This window comes from Myxocyprinus asiaticus, chromosome 28 (genome assembly GCF_019703515.2).
Source record: "Myxocyprinus asiaticus isolate MX2 ecotype Aquarium Trade chromosome 28, UBuf_Myxa_2, whole genome shotgun sequence".
NCBI classification, from domain to species: domain Eukaryota; kingdom Metazoa; phylum Chordata; class Actinopteri; order Cypriniformes; family Catostomidae; genus Myxocyprinus; species Myxocyprinus asiaticus.
In genome coordinates this window covers 31,745,141-31,770,283 of record NC_059371.1, presented here as the reverse complement: position 1 = coordinate 31,770,283, position 25,143 = coordinate 31,745,141, and the positions used below count along the sequence as shown (strand labels likewise).

Genomic DNA, 25,143 nt, shown 5'->3' with positions numbered 1-25,143 from the left:
TTTGTTCAAAGTGGGCTCACATTGACTGATCCAATCACAACTGAGATTAATTTGTTATTGAATACATCTGTTATTAAATGAAAAGTGTGATTTAATTTAACAGGAAATGTTGCACTCTTCTCTGAAGTGTTTATTTTGAATAAGCATTATCTTAATTGGTAACACTTAACAATAAGGTTCCATTCATTAACATTAGGTATCAAAAACAATCAATGAACAATAGTTTTTATAGCATTTATTAATATCTGTTAATGTTAGTTAATAAGTTACAATTGTTCATTATTAGTTCATAGTGCATTAACTAATGTTAACAAATACAACTTTGAATAAAAAAATGTATTAGTATATGTTGAAATTAACATGAACCAAGATTAATAAAAGTTGTATAAAGTTTTTGTTCATTGTTAGTTCATGCCAACTAATATTAACAAATGGAACCGTACTGTAGTGTTTGTTACTCAAAAAAAAAAAAAAAAGCTTCTTGCTGTCTCAAAAGTATTTGCACAATTAAAAAATGTGCATACATTTTGCACTATAACTATTGCCCCTATACCTACAATGTAATCCCACTGGGGGTCTTTTATCCCAAGCGTGGGGTAAAAGGCCCCCTTGCCCCTTCTTTTATTATCTCTTTTCACATTTATTATATTGCTCCATCAGTATTCAGTGAAAAGAAAAATATTTTTTCAATCCTGATACACTTAGTGACCTGAAAAAAAAGAAAAGCACATTTTCCTCAAGGGGGGGCCTTTAGCCCCATTATACCCCACAATGCATGCATGTTCTGTTTCTCTTGTCTTGTGTATTGGATTTAATTGGTTCATACTACACCTTTTTTCTTTTAAATGTAATTTATGTTTACTGCCTTAACACCTAAAATTTTTTTATTTCCCCAGGTAATCAAAAAAGTACAATCTTATTCTATCATCTAATGGTTCACAGTAAAACATAAACATTAGTCAATTAGACAAGGAATGATTGTTTACATGAAAGGGAAATCTCATTTTTCAAATACTCATTAATTTATATATTATAGTTCAAAGCAAAAAAAAATAATATGCAGCTGAATTTTTTGAATTTACCAGAAATTAAGATTATTTAATGGTTTTAACAGGTTCAAATAGCTGAGTCACTAAAAACATGTTAATGTAAATCAGACTATTTAGCCTGAGACGGAGCATTTGTATAAAATGAATGGGAGAAATTGAAATGCCCAATATGGCAGATGTAGAAAAGGAAGTCCCGCCTTACAAATAGAAGAGCCAATCACCTTTCAGATACAGACATCGCATGTCAGTCTACTCGAGGACGTGCATGCGCATTAGGTAGATAAATCAGAATATATATATATATATATATATATATATATATATATATATATATATATATATATTTTTTTTTTTTTTAGCATGATCTTAGCTGAAGCAGCACAATTTATGATCCCATTGTTGTCAGATTGCAGTGCTTATTTGAAATATGTTTCTTGATCTTAATCTTGACCAACCGTTTTGGAGATTTCAATCTTTCCCTAGTAGATAGGAGCTGTACTTTTATGCAGCTTATCCATAGAAAATAGCTGCCCGGGAGCGTTCCCAAGATGGCCGCCAAGTGGACTGACTTGCTTTAAAAGGGACTTTGTATAAATGAATATTCAACCATGATAAAACCATAAATCCAATGAGACAGGAGTCACATGTCAACCAAAAGGAAGACTTCAATCATCTTATTCTCCAAAATGCTTTATGAAATGTGTACACAATTTTCTACAGGCATAAGAAAATATATAAATATATATATAAAAAACAAGTGTTCAAAAAACAGAACTGTTCCCAACTCAATTAAGGATTTCTGTATTAAAAGTCAACTTTTGTTGCAAAAAGACAATACATGAGAAACCCATTTTGACATTTGCTGGTTTTGATACAAAAAGCAAAATACAAAACAGCAAGAAACTGGTAATCTGGTGAACACTCGTTCAAGAGCCTCCAACATAATTATACTGTTTCCTCTGATAACCTGCAGAGAAATGTTAACAAAACAACACTGTTAAGACATATGTGTATTTTCTTGTCATACCCGTAAAAACATTGCACAGATAAAAAGGTATCACATCATCCTGTTAATATTGGTGAGGTAATGTTTAAACATTTCCAAAGGAAAATACATTTTCCCTTAATTTATGAACAGTAACTTTCCAAGTCATTTTCCAAAGCAAACTGAAGACGTAATCTGACAGATTAATCAGCAAGTAGTTGAGACACGATAAATTCCAATTGTTAATAAACGTCATGCTGACAGTGACATTAAAATCTGGAAGTATATTTGGAAAAGCAACAGTGTGCAGACTTTGGGCTCATTTAGTATTTCATTTTTTGTTGTTGTTTTTTTTGCACTTCAACATTAACATCCAGGGAAACACTTACTATAAGTGATGCATGCAGACATACAAATAGATGCTCCCATTCTGATCACAAATGATCACAGGAGACACATCTAAGACAAGTCAATACAAGAATAACCAACTTTCTTGATCGCTTTTCTCCATTCTTCTCCATTTCTACAGCTTACTCTTGAAACTTACCATTGCAATAAATACAAATATTGTTGGCTCTTGCATAATAAGCTGCTTGTTGCATTCCTCGTCTGTAAATTGCTTAAACTCATAAAAGCGTCCACTAAATGATTTATTGTAATATAAATGATGATACTTGAGTACTGACCACCATCCCAACAGTGTTCATTTGACCTCCTGGAGCCATTTCAATACAGTCATCCACTACCAGATTCATGAACGGGTCAAATCCACGCAAGACGCCCTGAACATGACGACCACCGTTCAGCTTTACTAAAAATGGAACAAAAAACAAAATCAGTAGCTTTTTCAAGCTGTTAAAATTTGGAATGTACAAAGAGGCCATTCTTTTTTAGAATATTCAGTAAACAGACAGTCAGCAAGAACAGTTACAGTTATTCTGAACACAACAAATGTTTTTATCTCTAGATAACATTGCTACAGTATTCTGACTTTGCACAGTTTATGTCCTAGATAAAGAATATTTTGAGATAAATATATTGATCAAATTATTTGCTTTTGCTTGCTGTAGTGCTGTTTAATTCTTACGATTAACTAGTACAAAAAAGCTTTAACTGATATATTTACGCTACACTACAAATATTAAAGAAATGAACAAGAAATTAGTTTATGAAATCTAGAATTTGGGAAATTTTAATTTATAAATGTATTATACTCACGTGAAAGCTTCTTATCCATAAATCTAAAGGCAAGAACAACAGCGGTTATATTATTAATGATTTAATACTGCAATCTGATCATTTGAAATAGCAATGAAACAATAAAATTAAATTAAAAATAAAAGGCTGCTGTTATGAGATAACTGTAGTAAAACCGGTCACTAGAGCATAATGCTCTTCAAATAAATCACGTTTCTAAGTGGCTTATCACTGCAATTAAGAAAAGGTTCGATGTACTTACTTTTTCAGCTCGGGTAGATGTGCTTTGCTCATGTTTATTTAGTTAGATCAAATAGTTTTTTTTTACAAAAATAAATGTTTGAAACGCATTTCAAACGATGTACAAGCAGTGTGTGAAGTACAGGAAATGACGTAACAGCAGACCGCCGACTATAGTGGTCGATGATGATGTTGCACATGCACAGTTTTGTGTGTATGTTTATCATTAGGGAGGTATTAATGCAGAACAGTCGGTGCTAATGTGAATGTGAGACATTTGAATGCACTGCAAGTCACTTTTCTGCCAAATGCATAAATGTGAATTTGAAAATGTTATATTAAATAATCCTCTGTTATGTCCCCTAGGGGTAGGACACAACAAAGTAAAGGGAGGTGTGCTCCCCCACAACCCTCAGATCAAAAACCCAAGACAACAAGATCATAGATCCAATATTTGTTTTTATTGGAAGTAGATAAAGTATTAAAGATGTAAAATATGCAGCAGGTAGGCCTATTTGGGCTTCAGGGTGACTCCTGGGAGCTGGTGGGTAGCGTGGAGGAGTGCGACTGGCCCAAAGTCGCAACAACTCCATGCTCCCCACCAGCTGCCAGACCAACACCTTGAGTGTAGTGTCTGTGTGGGTGCCTTGTGCCACCCCCCCACAAGATGCCGCTCTGGGCAACTGCACGTCGCCCATGCCTAAATCCGCTACTGTCAAGGGTCATTATGATGTGCACAAATCATTTTTGATTTTCGCTAAACTGCAAAAAAATTAAGAAGACACTAAATCTTATTTGCATAATATTTGGTCTAATAGCATACAATAAAATCACACATGTCATTATAGGCTAATACCTCTAGAACTTAAAGGGATAGTTCACCCAAAAATGAAAATTCTCTCATTATTCACTTACCCTGATGCCATCCCAGATGTGTATGACTTTCTCTCTTCAGCAGAACACAAATGAAGATTTTTAGAAAAATATTTCAGCTCTGTATATATATCAGGCTGCTGGCTATTTGACGGTCCAAAAGGCAGCATAAAAGTAATCCACACGACTCCAGTCAATCAATTAACGTCTTCTGAAGCAAATCGATAGGTTGGTGTAAGAAACAAACTGATAATAAAAACATTTTAACTTTAAATTGTTGCTTCTGCCCAGTGCTGTATTTCTGTTTGAAATGAACTAACTCTTGCGTGACATTCTTTCCTCTGTTGTGTAGAAAGCGCGTGCTTCCGACTTCTCACGTGACTGATGCGGTGACTGCTGGCAGGAAGCAATTTTTTCAAGTTAATTAAGTTTTAATTATCAATTTATTTTTACACAAACCTATCGATTTACTTCAGAAGACATTAATTGATCGACTGGAGTCGTGTGGATTACTTTTATGCTGCCTAAATCTGCCTTTTGGTCCGTCAAAAAGCCAGCAGCCTGATGGCACCCGTTTACTTACATTATAAGGACCTACAGTGCTTCAACATTTTTCTAAAAATCTTAATTTGTGTTCTGCTGAAGAAAGACAGTCATACACATCTGGGATGGCATCAGGGTAAGTGAATAGTGAGAGAATTTTCATTTTGGGGTGAATTATTCCTTTAACATGTTATACTTTTGACAGATTTTCAAAGTATAAAAGTATCCTTTGGTTGTCCGCGTTGCTAATCGGAACGCGCACAGTGTCGGCGCACGTTCCTGCCGTTTATTGTACTAAAAGAATATCACAAAGCAGTCATACTGCGCATGCATCAAACGCATTTGCATTCTATATACTTTGAAGGGCAACGCGGTCGACCGGGTTGGTTTCAAATGCGGAAAAAGTAAGTATACCCAGGCCTTTAGTCACCATTTGCTTTCATTGTATGGAAAAAAAACTATGCAATTAAAATAAATGGTGACTGAGACACATAGTGCCACATACCTCCTTAAGTGTTTCAAGGAAGAAAGTCATACAGGTTTAGAACAACACAAAAGTTAGTAAATGATGACACATTTGAAATATTTCAGCTGCCAAATCTTGCAGATCCACAGATATTATATCCCCCAACTTGACAGACAGCAACAAGCACATTACATTTTTCTGGTATCATGTTTCAGGAAGGCATTGTCCAAAAATAAATAATACAAAATAAAAATCACAGTTTCACTGTTTAATATTTGCTTTTGTAAAAACATTCATCCAAATTATGTGTTCAGCTGAAGTGGTTTTCCCTCTAAAGTACCTGTATCAAAATAAAAGCACAGTCAGAATTTTCAGTCATTATTATCAAAGGCCTCTACTATTTTCTATGGTAGTTTGGCTTGGGTGCAAATTATTTAATGTATATAATGTTTAGCCAATTCATACAAAGCAAAATATGCCTGAGAAATCTTAAGTTCCTGATACTCTGAAAAATTTTCAAGCACCTGTACAGTCGGATTTTCATGCCCTAAAAAGGAGGACAATCTCTTACTCATCACTGAGTTAATCTTCATCGTATTCTTTGTCACATAGATGTTTCTGGCAGTGCTCTAGAAAAGTGTCCAGAGCTATAAAAGCCTCCGCACAAGGCACACAGTGATAGACATTCTTTTCTTCTGGAATTTGAGAGAGAGGTATCCCACATGTACACACACTACAGCGCTTACATGTGTCGACTTCTGGATGAATGCTCTCATGGGCTTTAAGAGCAGCTTGGGTTCTAAAAACCTCTTCACATGATGCACAAGGGTACCTGTCATCTTCATCATTATCAGTTACCTCCTCCTTGCTATCCTTCAAAACTGGCTGACTTTTTGTCCTTGGTCTGCCTCTTCCTCGACATTTACCTTCTTTGAGGAATTTGGACTCCTTGGAAGGTTTGCAACCTTTAGCTGCATTTGAGATGCCACGTTTGCCAGCTCTGGAAGCTTTAATCAATTTGGCACTGAGAGCGAGGTGGGCCTGATGGTGAGTCCTGTAATGCTGGAAATGCTCCAAGAGCGTCAAATGGTGCAGGAAGACTTTTCCGCAATGGTGGCATAGATACGTATCACTTTTATGCCTTCCCCTGGTGGCCTTCACATCGTTCCTCTGTGGTTTCCTCACCATGGTCTCCCGCTGGTTTTCCTCTTTCCTGTGGAGGTACAGCAGTGACGTTTGGGGGAAGTCCTTGTCACAGGTACGGCATGGAAACGTTGTATCTGAGGTGAGATCTTTCTTCTTTTTCTTCAACTTTTTCGGTGAATGGAAATTGCGCAGGTGGTTAGAAAGACCTGCAGGAGATTTAAATGTTCTGGGACACAAAGTGCATGCGGAGAGAGACGAGCTGGTGCAGGCTGGTGATGGAGGCGAGGAGGCGTGGGAAGGTGCATCTGGAGGAGAAATAGTGAGGGCTTTCGGGCTGAGGGGGGTGGGCTGACACCCTCCGGCCTGCTGGTGGTACAGCAACTCCTGTTTGTGGCCGAATGCCAGGCCACATAGGGTGCACACATAGGGACTTTTATCACGATAAAAGTCTTGCTTTTCATTGCCATGTGGACCTGAAGGCTCTGTCCCACAGGTTGGGCATGGGGAATCCCACTGAGGTTTCCCTCTGCACTCCTGGCACATGGAGGAAGCGCTAGGGCATTTGTGTAACTGCAAACTAGAGAGCAAAGCAAACTTTTGTCCACAGTGCTGACAGCGATGGAGCTTTTGGAGTGCGTGATCTCTTTTTTGGTGACATACAAGGCCGCTCAGGTCAGAGAACGTCTGGCTGCAGTCTTTGCAGATGAAGGAAGAGCTCTTGAAGGGTTTTGCTCTGTGCTCAAATCCAGTGATCAATTGAGCAAGTTTGGATAAGGTTTCCAGTGCGTGTCTAGGCCTAACAGAGGTCTGATCACCTCTGCAAGCCACTGAATCCAAATTCTCACTAGGACACAAAAAAAGATAGTAAATTTAAGCAGTTAATTCAAATTTTAATCATTATGCAATCTCCATTGCATTATAGTTGGGCAGCAGGGTCAGAAATTAAGGGAGGCACTGAAAGTGACTAAAATGCACCTGGAATTCAAAATGTGGGGGCGGAAAATGTCCCCTGTAATGAATTTTTCTGCTCTTATTTATAACATCTGAAATTGTTCTTAATATTCTATTTTAAATCTAGTTATACACATTTTCGTATAAAACATGATTTGATTTTGATTTAATTTCATAGGTAGGATGTAATAATATTTTCTCACTATGATTATTCAGATTGAGAATTTAAGTTAACGAACTGAATAAATTGAAGTATTTGAATAAAAGGATGACACTTATATACGTTTAGAAAAATATATAATCATAAATGTAAAAATGCATATCCAGTGGGCAGTTACTGCCCCTTTACGGAAAGGTTCTCTGGAAAAATTTCTGACACTTTTGGGAAGTTTACATGTCTTAGCGTGTGACAAGCGACTCTCCATCTAAAACGAGTAATAGAGGAACCACTGAAGTCGTATGGATTACTTTTATGCTGCCTTTATGTGCTTTTTGGAGCTTCAAAGTTTTGTCACCATTCACGTGCATTGTATGGACCTACAGAGCTGAGATATTCTTCTTAAAAAACGTTGTGTTCTGCAGAAGAAAGAAAGTTGTTCGCATCTGGGTTAACATGAGGGTGCGTAAATGATGAGAGCATTTTCATTTTTGGGTGAACTATCCCTTTAAAACAGCATTTTGCTAACTCATTGCCAATGATTATGTATGCAGGTTTAAACACATTCACTAACAGACTACAAAGGATAGTTGTACTTTAAAAAATTATGTCACACTGCTGGATAATTTTAAATGAATTAGTGAAGGAATTATTTATTGTTTTTGTTTTTTTTAAATAGGTGAAAAACAAATGATATAATGACCTCACTTTCCCTTATACATTACTCAAACATTTTTAAACTAAAACCTTAATGCTGATTAAGTTGACTTTATATTGACATATTGTGCATCAACCAAACAGTTTCTAAATTACTGTCTAACACACACACACACACACACACAAAGGGAATTCTCTAGTATTTTCTCCTATTTCTTTTTAAAAGCTACACCTGGTGATATTTGTGATTTAAGGTTACTGAAAATAAAAGTCTGTAAATTGCAATGCAAAAACTAGTAATTGCATTGTCAGCATCTCATTCATAGTTAAGTATTCATTAGAATTTCAGCTCTTTATAACAATCACACACCTAAAATAGATGAACTCAACACTGAAACAGGTAGTTAGCTAGCTGGCTTGCAATGTTACTGGCATGACAACTCACCTATTCGAGGAATTTGCATTGGACAAAATGGGGTTCTTGCCCATTGATGTGGATATTTAAAGCAAAAGTTTGCAGATTTATGAACACACATCGCACAAAATGTTCAGGCTAGACTCATCTTGAGTTTGACTTTAAGTTTCACTCCCATGCGTTGATACTGAACTTAGTTCAAGCAATCTGAAGAACTACAAAACCCATCATCCCATGTTTATGCGCTTCACACGAGCTACACCCAAAGGTCATTTGTTTGTCTTTCAACTGAAATGCACATTTTATGGAACTAGTAAACAACTAAACAGTTACATTAAAAGCGTATGCACATCTAAGACACTGGGGTTGTTTTTTTAATTGTATTTTTTTATCAAGTTTATTCAGTGAATAAGACAGTAACAGTGCTTAACTGTACACTGTTACGTTAATAAATGCTCTGATATAAGTCCGTAACTTATGTAAACCACATGCAAATCTAAACGTGTTTGTATTATAATTAATAATATGTGATTATTGTGAGCAGCGTGGGAGCGAGAGACTTTTATTATGAAGTTTAAAGCAGTGACACGTTTCTTTGCTGGGGACTCAACAAAGGGACTTTGCTCAATATCACTCCCTGCTGATGTGGAGGGATATGACACCACTCTTATTTATAATATTAATGTCTATGCATTCCTGTCAAGGGTCTTTATTTAAAAACAACATCATTTTAAATATGATTAAGACAGAATGCGCAACTTTACTATTTAAATTGTAATATTTGAATTTTCTATGTGACCGTTGGTCCTCCTCCGGTCCAGTTGGCGGCAGCTGCACCTGTCCCGAACGGTACCCGATCTGAACAGTGTGTCCCACACACCGGTAGCAGCTTATCACAGCCTCACCGGTTTAACCTCGAACGGGTTGGACGAACTCGCTGGAGAAAGGACCATTGTTGCACTAGTAGATCATCTAGTAGTACGGATGTGATATTAGCACAACGGCGATTTGGTTGTTGAAGACCAATCGACTCATTCGAATCGCGATGACATTCGGCGCCGGTTCATTATTGTGATTCACTGAGTCATTTATCGGTTAGGTCGTGTGATATTAATTATATTCGGATTATTCAGATCTATCATTTGATGGCAGTGTCAGGGGGAGCCCGACGGATGCCGATGGGTGTGCGGACATTCAGTGAGTTTCTGGAAATAGCGACGGGTGGTCCGTGTCGACCCAGCAGCCCGTATAAAAACAAAGAGAGAATACAACAGTGGCCCATCAGGTAAAGAGCACATTTACATCAGAATCACTGATAAACGACTGAATTATGGATACGTCTTTTAAAATAGGCTTTTTATTGAGTGATTGACATGTATGTCTGAGCAGAGAACAAAGCCGTAGTTGCTACAGATGTTACAATTACTATTGTAAATACATAATTTGATGGACATCCCAAATTAATATATGAAAACAACTTTCAGATTGTGCTGTCATTTAATTTGAAGTTTCCACCGTTTTATTGTAATAACAATTAATTTAGTATTAGTTACTATGGTATATTTAGTGCAGTTGTTACAGTAATTTAATAAACGTATGTGGAATGTCCAATTAAATAGTGTAAAAAGCTTATTTATTAATTTTTTTGTATTTTTTATGGCGGTCAAATTTCCACTGTTTTATTGCAATATCAATTGCTTTGTGTCTGTGGTATTTTGACATAAACTACCATATTTTCTGTCAAAATACCATAGTTACTGCAGTTGTTACCGTAATAATCATAAATGTATGTGGAATGTACATCAATCAAATAATGTAAAGAGGAATCCGATTCTTTTTGACGTTATATTGTTTTACTGTCAAGTTTCTGTTGTATTGTATTGCAGTGTCAACTAATTTAGCAATAGCAACTAGGGATGCACTGATACCGATACTGGTATCGGAATTGGGTCCGATACCAGGCTCATGTAATTGTACTCATACTCGTACTCGTAAAAATGCTGCTCCGATACCATCTGACGTACGAATGTCATTACGTAATCATTCAACGCACAGATTAAAATCACGTCATGTCCTAGTGCGGTTATTTAACAGCAAAAGCTGCGATTTAATGAGATAAATAGAAGAGATCCTTGGCTCATACACGGAAAACAATATTATGAGCATCGCACACTCTGTTTGTAGCAGATGACAGCAGGCAGAGCGCTAATTCACTTTTTAGCACGAGTCATATACAGACTGCATATTTTTTTAATTAAATAGCAGCATTTTGCGGTTTAATAATCACTGTGATACACATAGCGACCGGCTTTTCTGGATTGGAAATCTGCCGTCATAATGTCAGAGCTCCTTGGTCTAACAACACAGAAACACTTTAAAATAAAAGCTCTTAAAGTTTTAATTAATGTATTTATTTACACACAATTTTGATGATAAAATTGAAATAAACTACTAAAATTGAGTTCAGAAAAAAACAACAACCAGGTATCGGACTCGGTAGCGCAAGTACTAAAAAAAGTATCGGTACTCATTCTCGTTCTTTTTCTCCAAAAAAAATGGACATCCCTAATAGCAACTATGGTATTTTGATGTAAACTACCATATTTTCTGTCAAAACACCATAGTTTCTGCAGTTGTTAAAGTAAAAATTATTAATTTTTGTAGAATGTCCAATTAAATAATGTAAAAAGCTTTCAGATAATTTTTTAAAATGTTCTTATTATTTTTTATTTTTAAATTTAAGTGGTCAAATTTCCACCATTTTATTGTAATATCAACTTGAGTAATAAAATTGCCATATTTTGCGTAAAAATACAGTTGAAGTCAGAAGTTTACAAACACTTAGGTTGAAGTCATTAAAACTAATTTTTTAACCTCTCCACAGAATTCATATTAGTAAACTATAGTTTTGGCAAGTCGTTTAGGACAACTACTTTGTGCATGACACGAGTAATTTTTCCAATTGTTTACAGACAGATTGTTTCACTTTTAATTGACTATATCACAATTCCGGTGAGTCAGAAGTGTACATACTTTTAGTTAACTGTTAAGCAGCTTGGAAAATTCCAGAAAATTATGTCAAGCCTTTGGGCAATTAGCCAATTAGCTTCTGATAGGCTAATTGGAGTCAACTGGAGGTGTACCTGTGTATGTATTATAAGGCCTACCTTCAAACTCAATGCCTCTTTGCTTGACATCATGGGAAAATTAAAAATAAATCAGCCAAGACCTCAGAAAAATTTTTTGTGGACCTCCACAAGTCTGGTTCATCCTTGGGAGCAATTTCCAAATGCCTGAAGGTACCACGTTCATCTGTACAAACAATAGTACGCAAGTATAAACACCATGGGACCACACAGCCATTATATTGCTCAGGAATGAGATGCATTCTGTCTCCTAGAGACGTAGTTTGGTGTGAAAAGTGCAAATCAATTCCAGAACAACAGCAAAGGACCTTGTGAAGTTGCTGGAGGAAACAGGTAGACAAGTATCTATATCCACAGTAAAACGAGTCCTATATCGTCATAACCTGAAAGGCTGCTCAGCAAGGAAGAAGCCACTGCTCCAAAACCGCCATAAAAAAGCCAGACTACAGTTTGCAAGTGCACATGGGGACAAAGATCTTACATTTTGGAGAAATGTCCTCTGGTCTGATGAAACAAAAATTTAACTGTTTGGCCATAATGACCATCGTTATGTTTGGAGGAAAAAGGGTGAGGCTTGCAAGTCGAAGAACACCATCCCAACTGTGAAGCATGGGGGTGGCAGCATCATGTTGTGGGGGTGCTTTGCTGCAGGAGGGACTGGTGCACTTCACAAAATAGATGGCATCATGAGGAAGGAAAATTATGTGGATATATTAAAGGAACATCTCAAGACATCAGCCAGGAAGTTAAAGCTTAGTCGCAAATGGGTCTTCCAAATGGACAGTGACCCCAAGCATACCTCCAAAGTTGTGGCAAAATGGCTTATGGACAACAAAGTCAAGGTACTAGAGTGGCCATCACAAAGCCCTGACCTCAATCCGCTAGAAAATTTGTGGGCAGAACTGAAAAAGCGTGTGTGAGCAAGGAGGCCTACAAACCTGACTCAGTTACAACAGTTCTGTCTGGAGCAGAGGTGCCCAAACTAGGGCACGTGGGCCAAAGTTGGCCCTTGATCACCTTTGATTTGGCATTGATGCAGCTCTTTGTTTTAAATTAATCTTTTTGTTTAAACATTTTTTGTTTTATTTTTGCATTACAAAAACTATAGCTTATTTGAAAAGTAGAGAGTATAAGTGATTACATTTTTTTAAATGTATATGCATACTTCAATGACCTTTAAATACGTGCTGTCTTAAAGTTCGCTCCATTGGCCATCCCAGGTGCCTCCCCAAAATCTGGGCATTCAATACCACCAGACAGAACCTAGTTGGTTTAAAGTGGAGTGGGAACTGAAGCAGTGTCAAGAAATGACAGGTAATTAGGTGGACTTGCAGAACAATGTGTACAGTCATCCGAAATGAACTATAATTGCACTGTAAGTGAACAGACCAGTACTCTCAAAAATCCCTTTTCTGCCCTGCCAGCTAGACAAAAATGGTAATGCAGTAAACAAATTCTTCATATTTCATCATCTTATTCTGACTAAACCCTGTTTTGGAGTGTGTATAACATCCGTGTGCATCATAATGTAATTAGTTTGTCAAATGTGAGGATATCTTGTTAATTAGCTGCTATCTGCCTAAAAATGGATAGCTGCAAGTTTTTTAATAATCATAAGATACAATGCCATATTTCGGCAGGTTCTTAATCATAATCATATTTTGGAGTCAACTAAATTAATAGGCCTCTCATTTTTTTAATTTGCAGTAATGTGCTTTGTAGCTTTTATTTCCTTTCCTAATGTGTAATACATTCAGCCTTAATCAATCGCCTCTTAAGAAAAGAAGCAAAAGTACAATTCAAGTTTTTGATATCACAACAGGAAAACAGTTTTAATGTCAAATAAAAGTAGGCTAAATGCATTAACTACGCAAAAACATTTTACAGCATTGTTTAATTAAATAATCCTATTACATTTGACAGTCCCAATAAATGGTAATACTGAGTGAAATCCAGGACAGTGTGTAGCCTAGGTCTATGATAATAAATATCTTTAATATCTTTGTCACAAAACAAAACAATATCCAATTTGGTAGTATTATATCATGCCATTGTATCTTCATCTTTCCAAAACTCTGCAAAACTCCACAGAACTACCTTGTGTTCAATGTGAGGAGATGCGCTGTTCTTAAAGAGACAGTAACCATGTTTTAAGAGACGTTTACATTTTTAGCAAACATTTTATTCAAAGTGACTCACAAATGAGAAATAGGCACAACGTACATATTATATTGAAATCAATTACGTGCATTGTGCAAGTATAGGACATTGGATGATTTTAATTTGAGATTTCTGTGTGTTTTGCAGTATTAATATTTAATTTTAAAATAGCAACGTTTACTTTTGGCCCACTGCCCTCAGTCAAGTTTGATTTTTGGCACTTCATAAGAAAAAGTTTGGGCACCTCTGGTCTGGAAGAATGGGGAAAAAAATTCCAGCAACTTATTGTGAGAAGTTTGTGGAAGGCTACCCAAAATGTTTGACCCAAGTTAAACAATTTAAAGGCAATGCTACCAAATACTAACAAAGTGTATGTAAACTTCTGACCCACTGGGAATGTGATGAAAGAAATAAAAGCTGAAATATATAATTCTCTCTACTATTATTCTGACATTTCACATTGGGGAATGTTTTCTACAATTAAATGTCAGGAATTGTGAAAAACTGAGTTTAAATGTATTTGGCTAAGGTGTGTGTAAACTTCTGACTTCAACTGTACTATACTACAGTTGTAGCAGTTACTATTGTAAAATCATAAATTGATGTGGAATGTACATCAATCAAATAATGTAAGCATTTTATTTGTTTTTATAGCAGTCAAGTTTCTATTGTTTTATTGCAATAATTAATTTAGTAATAGTAACTATGGTATTTTGACAAACTATTTTCTGTCAAAATACCATAATTACTGCAGTTGTTACAGTAAAAATCATAAATTTATGTGGAATGTCCAATTAAATAATATAAAAAGCATTCAGATTATTTTTGTCGTTTTATTATTATTATTATTATTATTTTGTAGCAGTCAAATTTCCACCGTTTTATTGTAATATTACTTTAGTAATGGTAACTTTGTTATTTCTATGAAAACTACCACCATAATTGATACAGTTATTCACGAAAACACTGGAAAATCAATAGCCTAACATATAATAAATTAATAATCAAAATAACAGTGAATCAGAAAGCTGTTTTGAGCTGTTGTAATTTATTAAGATTTTACAGTAATAACAGTAACTGTAGTAACTATGGTTTTTTGTCAGCAACTGGTAGCCATGGTGTTACTCTTAAAGTGCTTAAAGGAATATTCAGTTTAGTTTAATTCAAGTTAAACTTAATCAACAGTATTTGTGGCTCAATGTTGTTTACCACAACAGTTTATTTCAACTAGTCTCTCCTTTTCTTTAAAAGAAGCAAAACTCAGAGAGTTACAGAGAGGCACTTACAATGTAAGTGAATCCGTAAATGTTAAAATATTTAGAGTTTTAAAAGTATAGCCACAAGTCGTAAACAGTATACATGTTAAAATGATTTTAGTTTGATAAAATCGCTTGCTAACCTTTTCTGTGTAAAGTTAACCAATTTTAAAACTTTGTTGCCTTGACGATGTAGCGCTGTAAACCCTAAAATGATCGTATAAAAACTATTTAAATAACTCTACAGCTCAAATAATACAATAATTATTGTTAAAACTTGTGTAGGTGCATTCATAAAATTATAAGCTTCAAATTTCTGCTTTTAAACTCTCCAAAAATATGCCCCATTTACTTCCATTGTAAGTACTCACTGTAACCTCGATTTGTGCTTCTATTTTTCTTTCTTTCTTTTTTCTTTTTTAAGAAAAGGAAGGACAGGTCGAAATTATTTTTGTTGTAATCAACATTATGCCACAAATGCTGTTGATTGAGCTTAACTTGTATTCCTTTAAATTGACATCAGCAATACCAGATAAATGTAAATCACATAAATCACTAGGCCAGCATGGCTTATGTGTAGATGCCCAGTTTCTTCTACCATGTTCAATGAAGTACTTACACTAACAAAACACTTTTGAGTATAATGCAAATTCCATGGCACATTAATGTCTTAATCATTTACCAACTGATACCTTGATACCACCATGGTACTTTTTTGTAATGGTGTACTCTGTTCATTTCTATTTGAGATTTACTTTTAACCTCAACGATTTTCTTAACATCTCTGCTAAAATAATTTTGTATTTGAAAGGAGTGTACTTTTATGTCATTTGTCCTCTGTCAGACACTTGTCCTCCTGTGGGATCTTGATGACTCGTTCTCCTCGCGTTCTTTGTCTCTCTGAAGTAGATCTGACTCCCTCTCATCACACAAGATCTTTCATCAGCTTTACCAATAAGAGAAAAGAGTATTCAGAGAGGAGAATACTAGGGTAAGTTCAGTTCAGTTGTGCCCTTCCCTGCCTAATTGTAGGGCAGGTTAAGATTACAAATGCCCCCAGGATCTGATTCCAAACAATAACCTCTTCTTCTTTCTTCATGGGAGATGAAATAACACCCATGATAATACAGCAACAAGCATGTTATATGTATCTTTTATCTGTTCACCTATTATTTTTCAGTCACCTTATTTTTGGATCAGTCACAACAATAAAATAGTAAGAAAACATAATGCGAAATACTTTACAGGCTGTGCAAAAATAGCGGCCTTGTGTAGTGATTTTACAAAAGAAATGCCTTACATATACAGATCAATGTCAATATGAACTTATATGAACTGTATATGAGCTCGATATATGGCTCAAGAGATTTAGCTCAGGATGTACACTGGCGGCCAGAAGTTTGGATTAATGTACAGATTTTGCTGTTTCGGAAGGAAATTGGCACATTAATTCACCAAAGTGGCATTCAGCTGCTCACAAAGTATAGTCAGGACATTACTGATGTAAAAGAAATAGCACCATCACTATTTGAAAAAAGTCATTTTTGATCAAAACTAGACAGGCCCCATTTCCAGCAGCCATCACTACAACACCTTATCCTTGAGTAATCATGCTAAATTGCTAATTTGGTACTAGAAAATCACTTGCCATTATATCAAACACTGCTGAAAGCTATTTGGTTCGTTAAATGAAGCTTAACATTGTCTTTGTGTTTGTTTTTGAGTTGCCACAGTATGCAATAGACTGGCATGTCTTAAGGTCAATATTAGGTCAAAAATGGCAAAAAAGAAACAGCTTTCTCTAGAAACTCATCAGTCAAAGATTTCATACAAAGGTGTACACTACAGTCTTCAAAGACAAAGGACAACTGGCTCTAACAATGACAGAAAGAGATGTGGAAGGCCAGATGTACAACTAACAAGAGGATAAGTACATCAGAGTGTCTAGTTTGAGAAATAGACGCCTCACATGTCCTCAGCTGACAGCTTCATTGAATTCTACCCGCTCAACACCAGCTTCATGTACAACAGTAAAGAGAAGACTCAGGGGTGCAGGCCTTAGGGGAAGAATTGCAAAGAAAAAGCCACTTTTGAAACAGAAAAACAAAAATAAAATGTTAGAGTGGGCAAAGAAACACAGACATTGGACAACAGATAATTGGAAAAGAGTGTTATGGATCTTAACCACATTGAGCTTTTCTGGGATCAGCTAGACTGTAAGGTGCGTGAGAAGTGCCCGACAAGACAGCCACATCTATGGCAAGTGCTTCAGGAAGTGTGGGGTGAAATGTCACCTGAGTATCTGGACAAACTGACAGCTAGAATGCCAAGGATCTGCAAAGCTGTCATTGCTGCACGTCGAGGATTTTTGATGAGAACTCTTTGAAGTAGTTTAAGAAGTTCTGAATTTTTTTATTTTATTTTTTTCAAATTATAATTGTAATTTTTCGAATGGATTTTTTATTTTATTTAATTTTTTTAGACATTTGAATTGTAAATGTTTATTTACCAATATAATGACTCCCTTGCTCTTACTTGAGCCCGCACTAAATATCTGCCCCATATCTTCCAAAAGTTTTCAGCTTTTTGCGGGGAAAGATGCGTTTCTTGAAGAAACACTATATCATATTTCTTACGTTTAAGAAAATAAATAACCTTCCTTCTTTTTATGGGGTGCCCCAACCCATTCACATTCCATGTGGAGAGAGATAGTACACTCATATTAACATTTAGCATTTTGATATAATAGAAAAAATGAATTGTGTGCCAAAAACAAAATTATGAAGACCACATTTCAACATTAATGCAACAATAAAACCCCGAACTTCCCCCCGAACAAAACAAACAGGAAAAAAGAAAAACGTGCGCATTAACCCCGCGCACGAAAGCGCAAACTGGCGTCAATCCCTTTAAACTCGAGTCCATGAACGCCTACGTGCGCCCCCACGACAACTTTGCCATTGGATTGCTCAATTTTGCCTCACAAATTTGTAAGGCAAAATTACATAACATCAAATATTTTGTAAAACAAACCCCAGCCAATAGGCAGCATAAACACAGAGAACGTGTAGACTCATTCACAGAACAGTCTCAAAGGTTTGTTGCTTCACAAAACAAATTCCAGCCGATATAAAGCCGTTCATTTTCCTCAGACAGACAAACAAATCTTCAGTGAGCCAGCTGATGATTGCAGCAGATGACGTAATCATTCCAATGTCTCACGAAAATACTCCACAAATCATACTCCAGCCAACAGGAGGCATAAGCACAAGGAACTGACGGATTCATCCATAACTGTCCCAAAGTAATGTTATTTAACGAAACAAGCTCCAACCACTAGGCGGAACCAGCACTAAAGGAAACAAAACACACATCCCGGTTCCTCGGATGGTCAAGAGTCAATTCACTCGGAGGCCGCATAAAAGTATATCCCATGACTTACACAGTCCGCCAACTTTATAAAAGACATCATTTGTGTGGGCATGTAGATATTTTGTGGTCATTCGTAGTGACTATTCTCAATCTGGCCGGGAACTTCATTGTAAAAGTGATCTTCTGTCAATGCAAAAGTTTCTTTAAGGAAAAGTGTTAAGCCACAAAACAAACTCCAGCTGCTCGGCGGAGCCAACGCCAAAAGAAACAAGAATGGCACCCAGCTTCCTCCGAATGCCAGAGTATGTACAATGAGTCAATCCACTCACAAGAGAAACACCCAATGGTTACTCACCCATTGTTTCTATAAAAGACATTGCCTGATTGGGACATGTAAATATTTTGCTGCCATCCTTGGTGTTTATTCTCAGTTTGGCCAGAAACATCAGAGCAAAAGTGATCTTCCGCTGATGTAAGAGTTTCTTGCATTCCTTGAACCGATCGCGTTTCACTCTTGTCGAGTTCGCAAAGTCCGGAAACAAGAAAATATTGTGATTCTACTATATTGTGTTGCCTGGCACAACACAAGATCTTTATTGGATGATCTCAAATATTTGGCCAGGATTGATCGGGGCCTGTCTCCCTCAGCAGATCTGTGAGCCGGGACTCTGTGAGCTCGTTCGATTTCCGGTTTATGGCCTATTATGTCGAGCAGACTCGAGAAAAGCTCATCTAGGTATTTCACCATATCTCTGCCCTCCTAATGCTCAGGAATTCCCACAATTTGAATGTTATTCCTGCGGCTTCTATTCTCAAAATCTTCAAGCTTTTCAAGAACACGTTCCAAATCAACTTTGGTCGTGGGCGGATTAGCGGCTAATTCCCTCTCTGATGACTCCAAATAATCGATTCGTCTCTCAATATATGTCACTCTTGTGACTAACTCGGAGAATATTTTTTCCATCGCCATAATCGATCGACGTATTACAGCGAGATCCTCCAAGTCCGCAAGTACCTTCGTCAACATCACCGACATGTTGGACAGTTGACACTGGATTCCTTCTCCCGCCGCACCATCCAAATCGAGTCCCCGGTCCACAGGCCAGTCTGGGCTTTCATCTTGAACACGTAAGTGTCTTTTAATATCTCCAGATTCCGATGATTTTGACTTCTTTGCCATGTTTACCTCAAACAGCAAATGTGTAACTAGGTGTATCGAATTTCACCGGATTATATCATGAAAATAATTTTAAAAATTTGCAAAGTGCGCAGAGCTGTCTCTCATACGTCTGCCCTTCGCATGGCATCACGTGACTCTCCAATTTTTCACATTATTAATGTCCTGACTATACATTGTTATCAGTTGAATACCGCTTTGGTGAATAAAAGTACCAATTTCTTTCCATAAGAGCAAAATCTGTACATTATTCCAAACTTTTGGCTGCCAGTGTGCCATCTATTTTATGCTGCTTATTTGCTTATTTCATTAAATTATCAACCTCAATGCAACCCTAAATTATAACTCTTATCTGTATATATCCCATGTCTGTATTTATTGTTAATTTGAGAGAGTGTTTGTATTTACTCTCTGTTTGTACTCTTTCAACTTAAGGGATTGTGTGTTATGACCGATTGTGTGTTAAGTGTCCGTCTGCATTGTTTTTAGTTTGTTTGTCTATGTGAATGCGCTAAACAGACACCTTTGACCATTGTGCTGCATCTCACAATGTTTTTTTCAGCATCTTGCACAGAAGCGCAGCATTTTGATGGCATGTCAAAGAACTTCAAGTTCTCGAGACATCTGCATTCTCTTTCATTCCTTGCGTCACATCTAGCTTTTTAACCCACACAGTCGGTGTGAATGGCCCCTAATGCTGCACATTTGCGATGCTGCTTAATTCTGAAATTTCAAAGATTTACCTGTCCTTTGGTTTAAGGTACTCAATGCAAGAAATGTATGATGTAGTTGCCAATGTGGATGACTACAAACACTTTGTACCATGGTGCAAAAAGTCACAAACCATAATGAAGAGAGCTGGTCACGCCAAAGCGCATTTGGAAGTGGGCTTCCCTCCTGTTGTTGAACGATACACTTCTATGATAAGCCATGTCCGTCCCCATCTCGTCAAAGTAAGTTTTCCTTTGTCCTTTACTACCTGAATGTCTTCAATATACTGCTAGCATGAGTAAAATGACAAAGTACATTTGTGCTCTGACCCTTCTGTTCTTGACGGATAAATCTACTGAGAAATTTCCCTTGAATTGTACCCTTGTTTTTGCTGTTCCACATCAGGCGGTGTGTTCGGATGGTAAACTCTTCAATCACTTAGAAACAATATGGCGATTTAGTCCTGGAATTCCTGGTTACCCTCGCACATGCACAGTAGACTTCTCTGTAAGTACAGTGTACAAACTTTGGTTTCCAATTGACCCTTCTTTTAGTTACTGTTGCCATGTCTGACAAGCTTAATGGTATTCCAAGGAATTCCATTGTTAAACTTAATTTTAAACTATCCTTGCACAAATGACTTAATGAGCCCATGTCCACACTAATAATGATTAGTGTGGATGTGGCTTTAGACTTTGTCAAGAGCAAAAGCCTGTCAAACAATACATAAGTGGGCAACAGTTACTGAGGTAGGATTGGTCAGCAATGTTTTAGGCTTAGCAAAGGGTTATTTCTTGTAATTTAAGTAAATGTGTCATGTCCGTAATATGTTTTTTTTCTTCTATCACTTTCTCTTATCTTCCATCCTGGATGCCTTCGGCTGCTTCCAAAGGTCTCGTTCGAATTCCGTTCACTGATACATTCACAGTTAGCGACTGTGTTTTTCGACGAAGTGGTGAAACAGATGGTGGCCGCGTTTGAGCGAAGAGCGTGCAAACTGTACGGGCCCGAGACGAGAATACCACGAGAGCTCATGTTTCACGAGGTCCACCAAACGTGAGGTTCACCATCAAGCTGCTTTAATAGGTGCATCTGTGTGTGGATGTGTGTACGTTCACTTGGACTCATCTGAATCTGGAACTCCATAACTATCTCTCAGCCAACTCTTAAGATGGTTATCCCAAAAGATCTCTGGTTTTCATCACATTGGAATGGGACAATAGATCCCATGTTCTTTCAGACAATATTTCCAAAACATCTGAAGTGTTACATCTTAAAATGTGAGACTAAAGATAGATTTGTCAAAAGTCTTCTCTATGTAACCACAATGTTTTTGACTGTGAATGACTATTTATCATATTATTGTAGCTCTGACTTGTCAGATTTGAAAGTTGAGAGACAGGTACAGTATTTAGAGAATATAGCAAAAATTTGTTAATGTGCACTGTTTCATTATAGTTACATCCCATTTACTTCTGTCCTGCTGTGGGTTTGTTGGGGCCAAATCTGATTAAATGATTGCTGAAACTTCTATATAAAAAGAAAATCTTTAAATGACTAGACATAAATAGAGAATAGGAGTTCAAAATGCTTGAAGTTTTCATCAATATGCTCACAATGACCTACGTGACTTTCACACTGCACTGATTAATAATAATTCAAGTCAAACTCTTGTGACTGCACACATAACTGTAAATAGTATGAAAGTGGATTGCCTGCTCTATACAGTTGGGCGAATCTCAAAGAAATATCATATTTCACAAAATCAAAAAACAAAGCCTATATTTAGAACCATTACGATTTATTTTGTATTGTGATAGTATTATCATGACAATTTAGCTCATTCGTACTTTAGAGTTGTACTTTTACAATTTAAATATATGTTTGTTTTTCACATGAAAGTCATGAGAATAATTTCGGATTACAGTAGAGTATTGACAGTTGGTGGAGGGGGTTTAATTGTGCTTAATTGTCGTGAAAATCAAAAAAAAAAAAAAACTTAAAGGTCTTTAAAATAGGCTTCATTGTCTTTATGCTAAATATTATTTCTGTTTGGAGTGAAATATTACGTTTTCGTGAGATTAACCCAGTTCGAGTGGCATCCAACATTAAAAATCCTGCACCTTGCCCCCAACCTGCATATTTATCTTTTTTATTTAGAACTAGTGTATTGTAATGAAGGTGAATTTAGAGTTATATTTAACATGCTTTTGCTTTCTTTGGATGAATTCATGCAAACTCAGGGCTGTAGAGAGATTTAAACAAATGTAAGAATTTAACCTGCAAATCCCTATAGTGATACAGTGTTCCCAGTTTGTGCCTGTTCATATAGGAAGTGCAAAGAACGTGCCATTTGTGTTTGTTACATTTATGTCTGTTCAAACTCAAGCATTCATATATTCTGATTTCTCAAAAACTTCAGAGATTGCTGCAAGTTGGCAGTGCACTGGACACAAGCGTAGTGAACTTTGTTTTGGCTTGAAAGATATTTTATGAGTTTTTATTGTTAGCTGTTTTTCAATGCCTTATGTAAGTTTTCATGGCATCTATAAACTACTTAAAGTAACATGTGGAAGTGTTGAGATTTGACCGATAAATTATTTGTGCTGTCAAACAAATGTTTGTCTTGCAAAGTCTTCCATGGAAATAACTAAACAATCAGGAGATTTATTGAGTGTACCACCTAAAATAGACTTGTGTAAGTTTGCCTGTTAAATGAGAATTGTAGGTTGAACAACTGTGACTTAGAACCAAAGAGATGATCACTACTGTTTAAAAGTTAGAAGAGCACAGTTTTAGGGACGAATCCTCTCCAAAATGAATGCTATCTGTTAAGTAGTCCATTCATTCTCTTGTAGTTTGTCAGCAGGCCTGTCATCGGTGTTAAATGACATTGCACAAGCATTTCTTTTAATTTGAGAATCTATAAACCTTTTCAAACAAATCCTTTGTGACCGTTTTACTTGAACGGCTGGGAACAACTGGTATGGTTTGATGTGAATGTGGCATTGATTTATTCCCTCAATCCTCCTCAATTATCTGGATCAGTTTCATTAATGACACCAAAAGCTTATTTTAGCATTGCCAGACATTTGTTCAACACAAGAACTGTCTGTAAATGTCCAAATCGAGGACATATTTGAGCGCTTGGGGAGACAGAAGTCATGCAGTTCCAACGAGCAATGAAAACGAGCTGGTGGTATCTGGGTCATGTATTTATAACCATATGAGGGGCTACAGTTTCTTCAGCATGCTGCCCTGACCTGAGGGTCTTCTTCATTTAGATATTTACAGAAAAGAATTAATCTGTCTTTAAAAATGATCCAGTTTAAAAACAGTGACCAGACTTGGATCAAATTGAGATGGTTAATCCATACATATTTTCACCATGACAATATCAAATTACATGCACACAACTTTTTAAATTAAGGTCTAAATTTTGGTTAAGCCTCCCAAATGAGGTTTTTACATGCTGATCAGCTATTGTAATGTTGTGATTTTGCAGTTGTTTGACTGCTTATATCAAGTATTGTCCAGAATGGTGTTTATTTGGATATGCAAAGATATAAATGAAAATGAAATGAAAAAATGAAAGTGGATGTTTTCTGAATACATGACAAAGAATTATAAATAAATGCCAGCTGTCTTATTCTGATTTCTAGAAACAAGTATATTGTTTTAAAAGAAATGTTTTGGGTTTAATACAAGTTAAGCTCAATCAGCAGCATTTGTGGCATAATCTTGATTATAAAAAAAAAAAAGAATAAAGGTAAAAAATCACGGTTACAGTAACGCACTTACAATAAGTGGTGTAAGTGAATGGGTCCAGTTCATAAACATTAAAATACAGTTTCAAAAGTATAGCCACAAGAAGTAAACATTATACATGTTAATGTGATATTAGTGTGATAAAATCACTTTCAAACCTTTTCTCTGTAAAGTTATATAATATAACAACTTCGTCGTCATTACAGGGTTTATCGGTGTACATCGTAATGTAGTAAAGGCTGTAGTGCCGGTAAATCCCTGATTGGATTACACTAAAATTATGTTAGCACATATGTTTATATCTTGTGCATACTTTTAAAGCATTAATTTCTATACATCATTAATCATTTTTAAAGTAATTTTCATTGTAAGTGCCTTAGTGTAATCACATTTTTTTGCAAGGGTTTTTAAATGTCAAAATTACTTTTTGTTGTAATCAACATAATGCCACAAATGCTGTCAACTGGGCTTAACTTGTATTGAACCCATAATGCGTTAACATGATGCAGATGTAGTTGTTGTAATAGGACCAAATTCTGATTAATATCGGAATATTCTAAAGCATGTAAAACGTCATAGAGTGAAACATGTAGAAATGAAGAAAAAGGCTCAAAGTTTTGTTAAAAACATTTATTGGCTTTCCTTTTTTGTCAAGTTTTCCCAATTTTTTTTATTTGTTCACCTAAGCTTCTCTTCCCAAATCAATCCAGATACATTTGAACACCATTCTCTTGTTCCCCTCCCATTTCCCCTGGTGGATCTGACTTCAACCAATCATCTCCATATTCACATTCCTCAATTTAAATTAACCTGACATGACAAGAACCACGCATGTACACCATGAAGAACTGGATAAATATTCTCACTATAAATG

The 25,143-nt window shown here is 36.2% G+C and overlaps 3 protein-coding genes across 5 annotated transcripts; 1 reads left to right on the top strand and 2 right to left on the bottom strand.

Moving 5' to 3' along the window:
- Positions 1 to 1,737: 1,737 nt before the first annotated feature.
- On the bottom strand, positions 1,738 to 3,768 carry LOC127419314 (small nuclear ribonucleoprotein G-like). 2 transcript variants are annotated; one of them, XM_051660635.1, is made up of 3 exons: positions 3,253 to 3,768; positions 2,721 to 2,845; positions 1,738 to 2,016 (listed from the first exon to the last, which is right to left on the bottom strand). In XM_051660635.1, exons 1-3 carry the CDS (start codon positions 3,269 to 3,271, stop codon positions 1,861 to 1,863), a joined length of 300 nt encoding a protein of 99 aa, XP_051516595.1. In that variant the 5' UTR covers positions 3,272 to 3,768; the 3' UTR covers positions 1,738 to 1,860. The 2 variants fall into 2 exon arrangements, with proteins under 2 accessions (XP_051516595.1, XP_051516594.1); XM_051660634.1 differs by having other exon boundaries at positions 2,721 to 3,768.
- Positions 3,769 to 3,913: 145 nt separating this feature from the next.
- On the bottom strand, positions 3,914 to 8,886 carry LOC127419303 (zinc finger protein 62 homolog). Of its 2 annotated transcripts, XR_007893634.1 has the most exons (3): positions 8,710 to 8,886; positions 5,878 to 7,343; positions 3,914 to 5,693 (listed from the first exon to the last, which is right to left on the bottom strand). XR_007893634.1 is itself a non-coding variant. In XM_051660608.1 (2 exons), exons 1-2 carry the CDS (start codon positions 8,751 to 8,753, stop codon positions 5,936 to 5,938), a joined length of 1,452 nt encoding a protein of 483 aa, XP_051516568.1. In that variant the 5' UTR covers positions 8,754 to 8,886; the 3' UTR covers positions 3,914 to 5,935. The 2 variants fall into 2 exon arrangements, 1 of the variants encoding a protein (XP_051516568.1); XM_051660608.1 differs by having other exon boundaries at positions 3,914 to 7,343.
- Positions 8,887 to 9,521: 635 nt separating this feature from the next.
- On the top strand, positions 9,522 to 25,031 carry LOC127419311 (coenzyme Q-binding protein COQ10 homolog A, mitochondrial-like). Its single transcript, XM_051660631.1, has 5 exons — positions 9,522 to 9,964; positions 16,086 to 16,232; positions 20,551 to 20,743; positions 20,907 to 21,008; positions 21,394 to 25,031. The coding sequence occupies exons 1-5, from the start codon at positions 9,825 to 9,827 to the stop codon at positions 21,559 to 21,561; spliced, it is 750 nt and encodes a 249-aa protein (XP_051516591.1). The 5' UTR covers positions 9,522 to 9,824; the 3' UTR covers positions 21,562 to 25,031.
- The last annotated feature ends 112 nt before the right edge of the window (positions 25,032 to 25,143 follow it).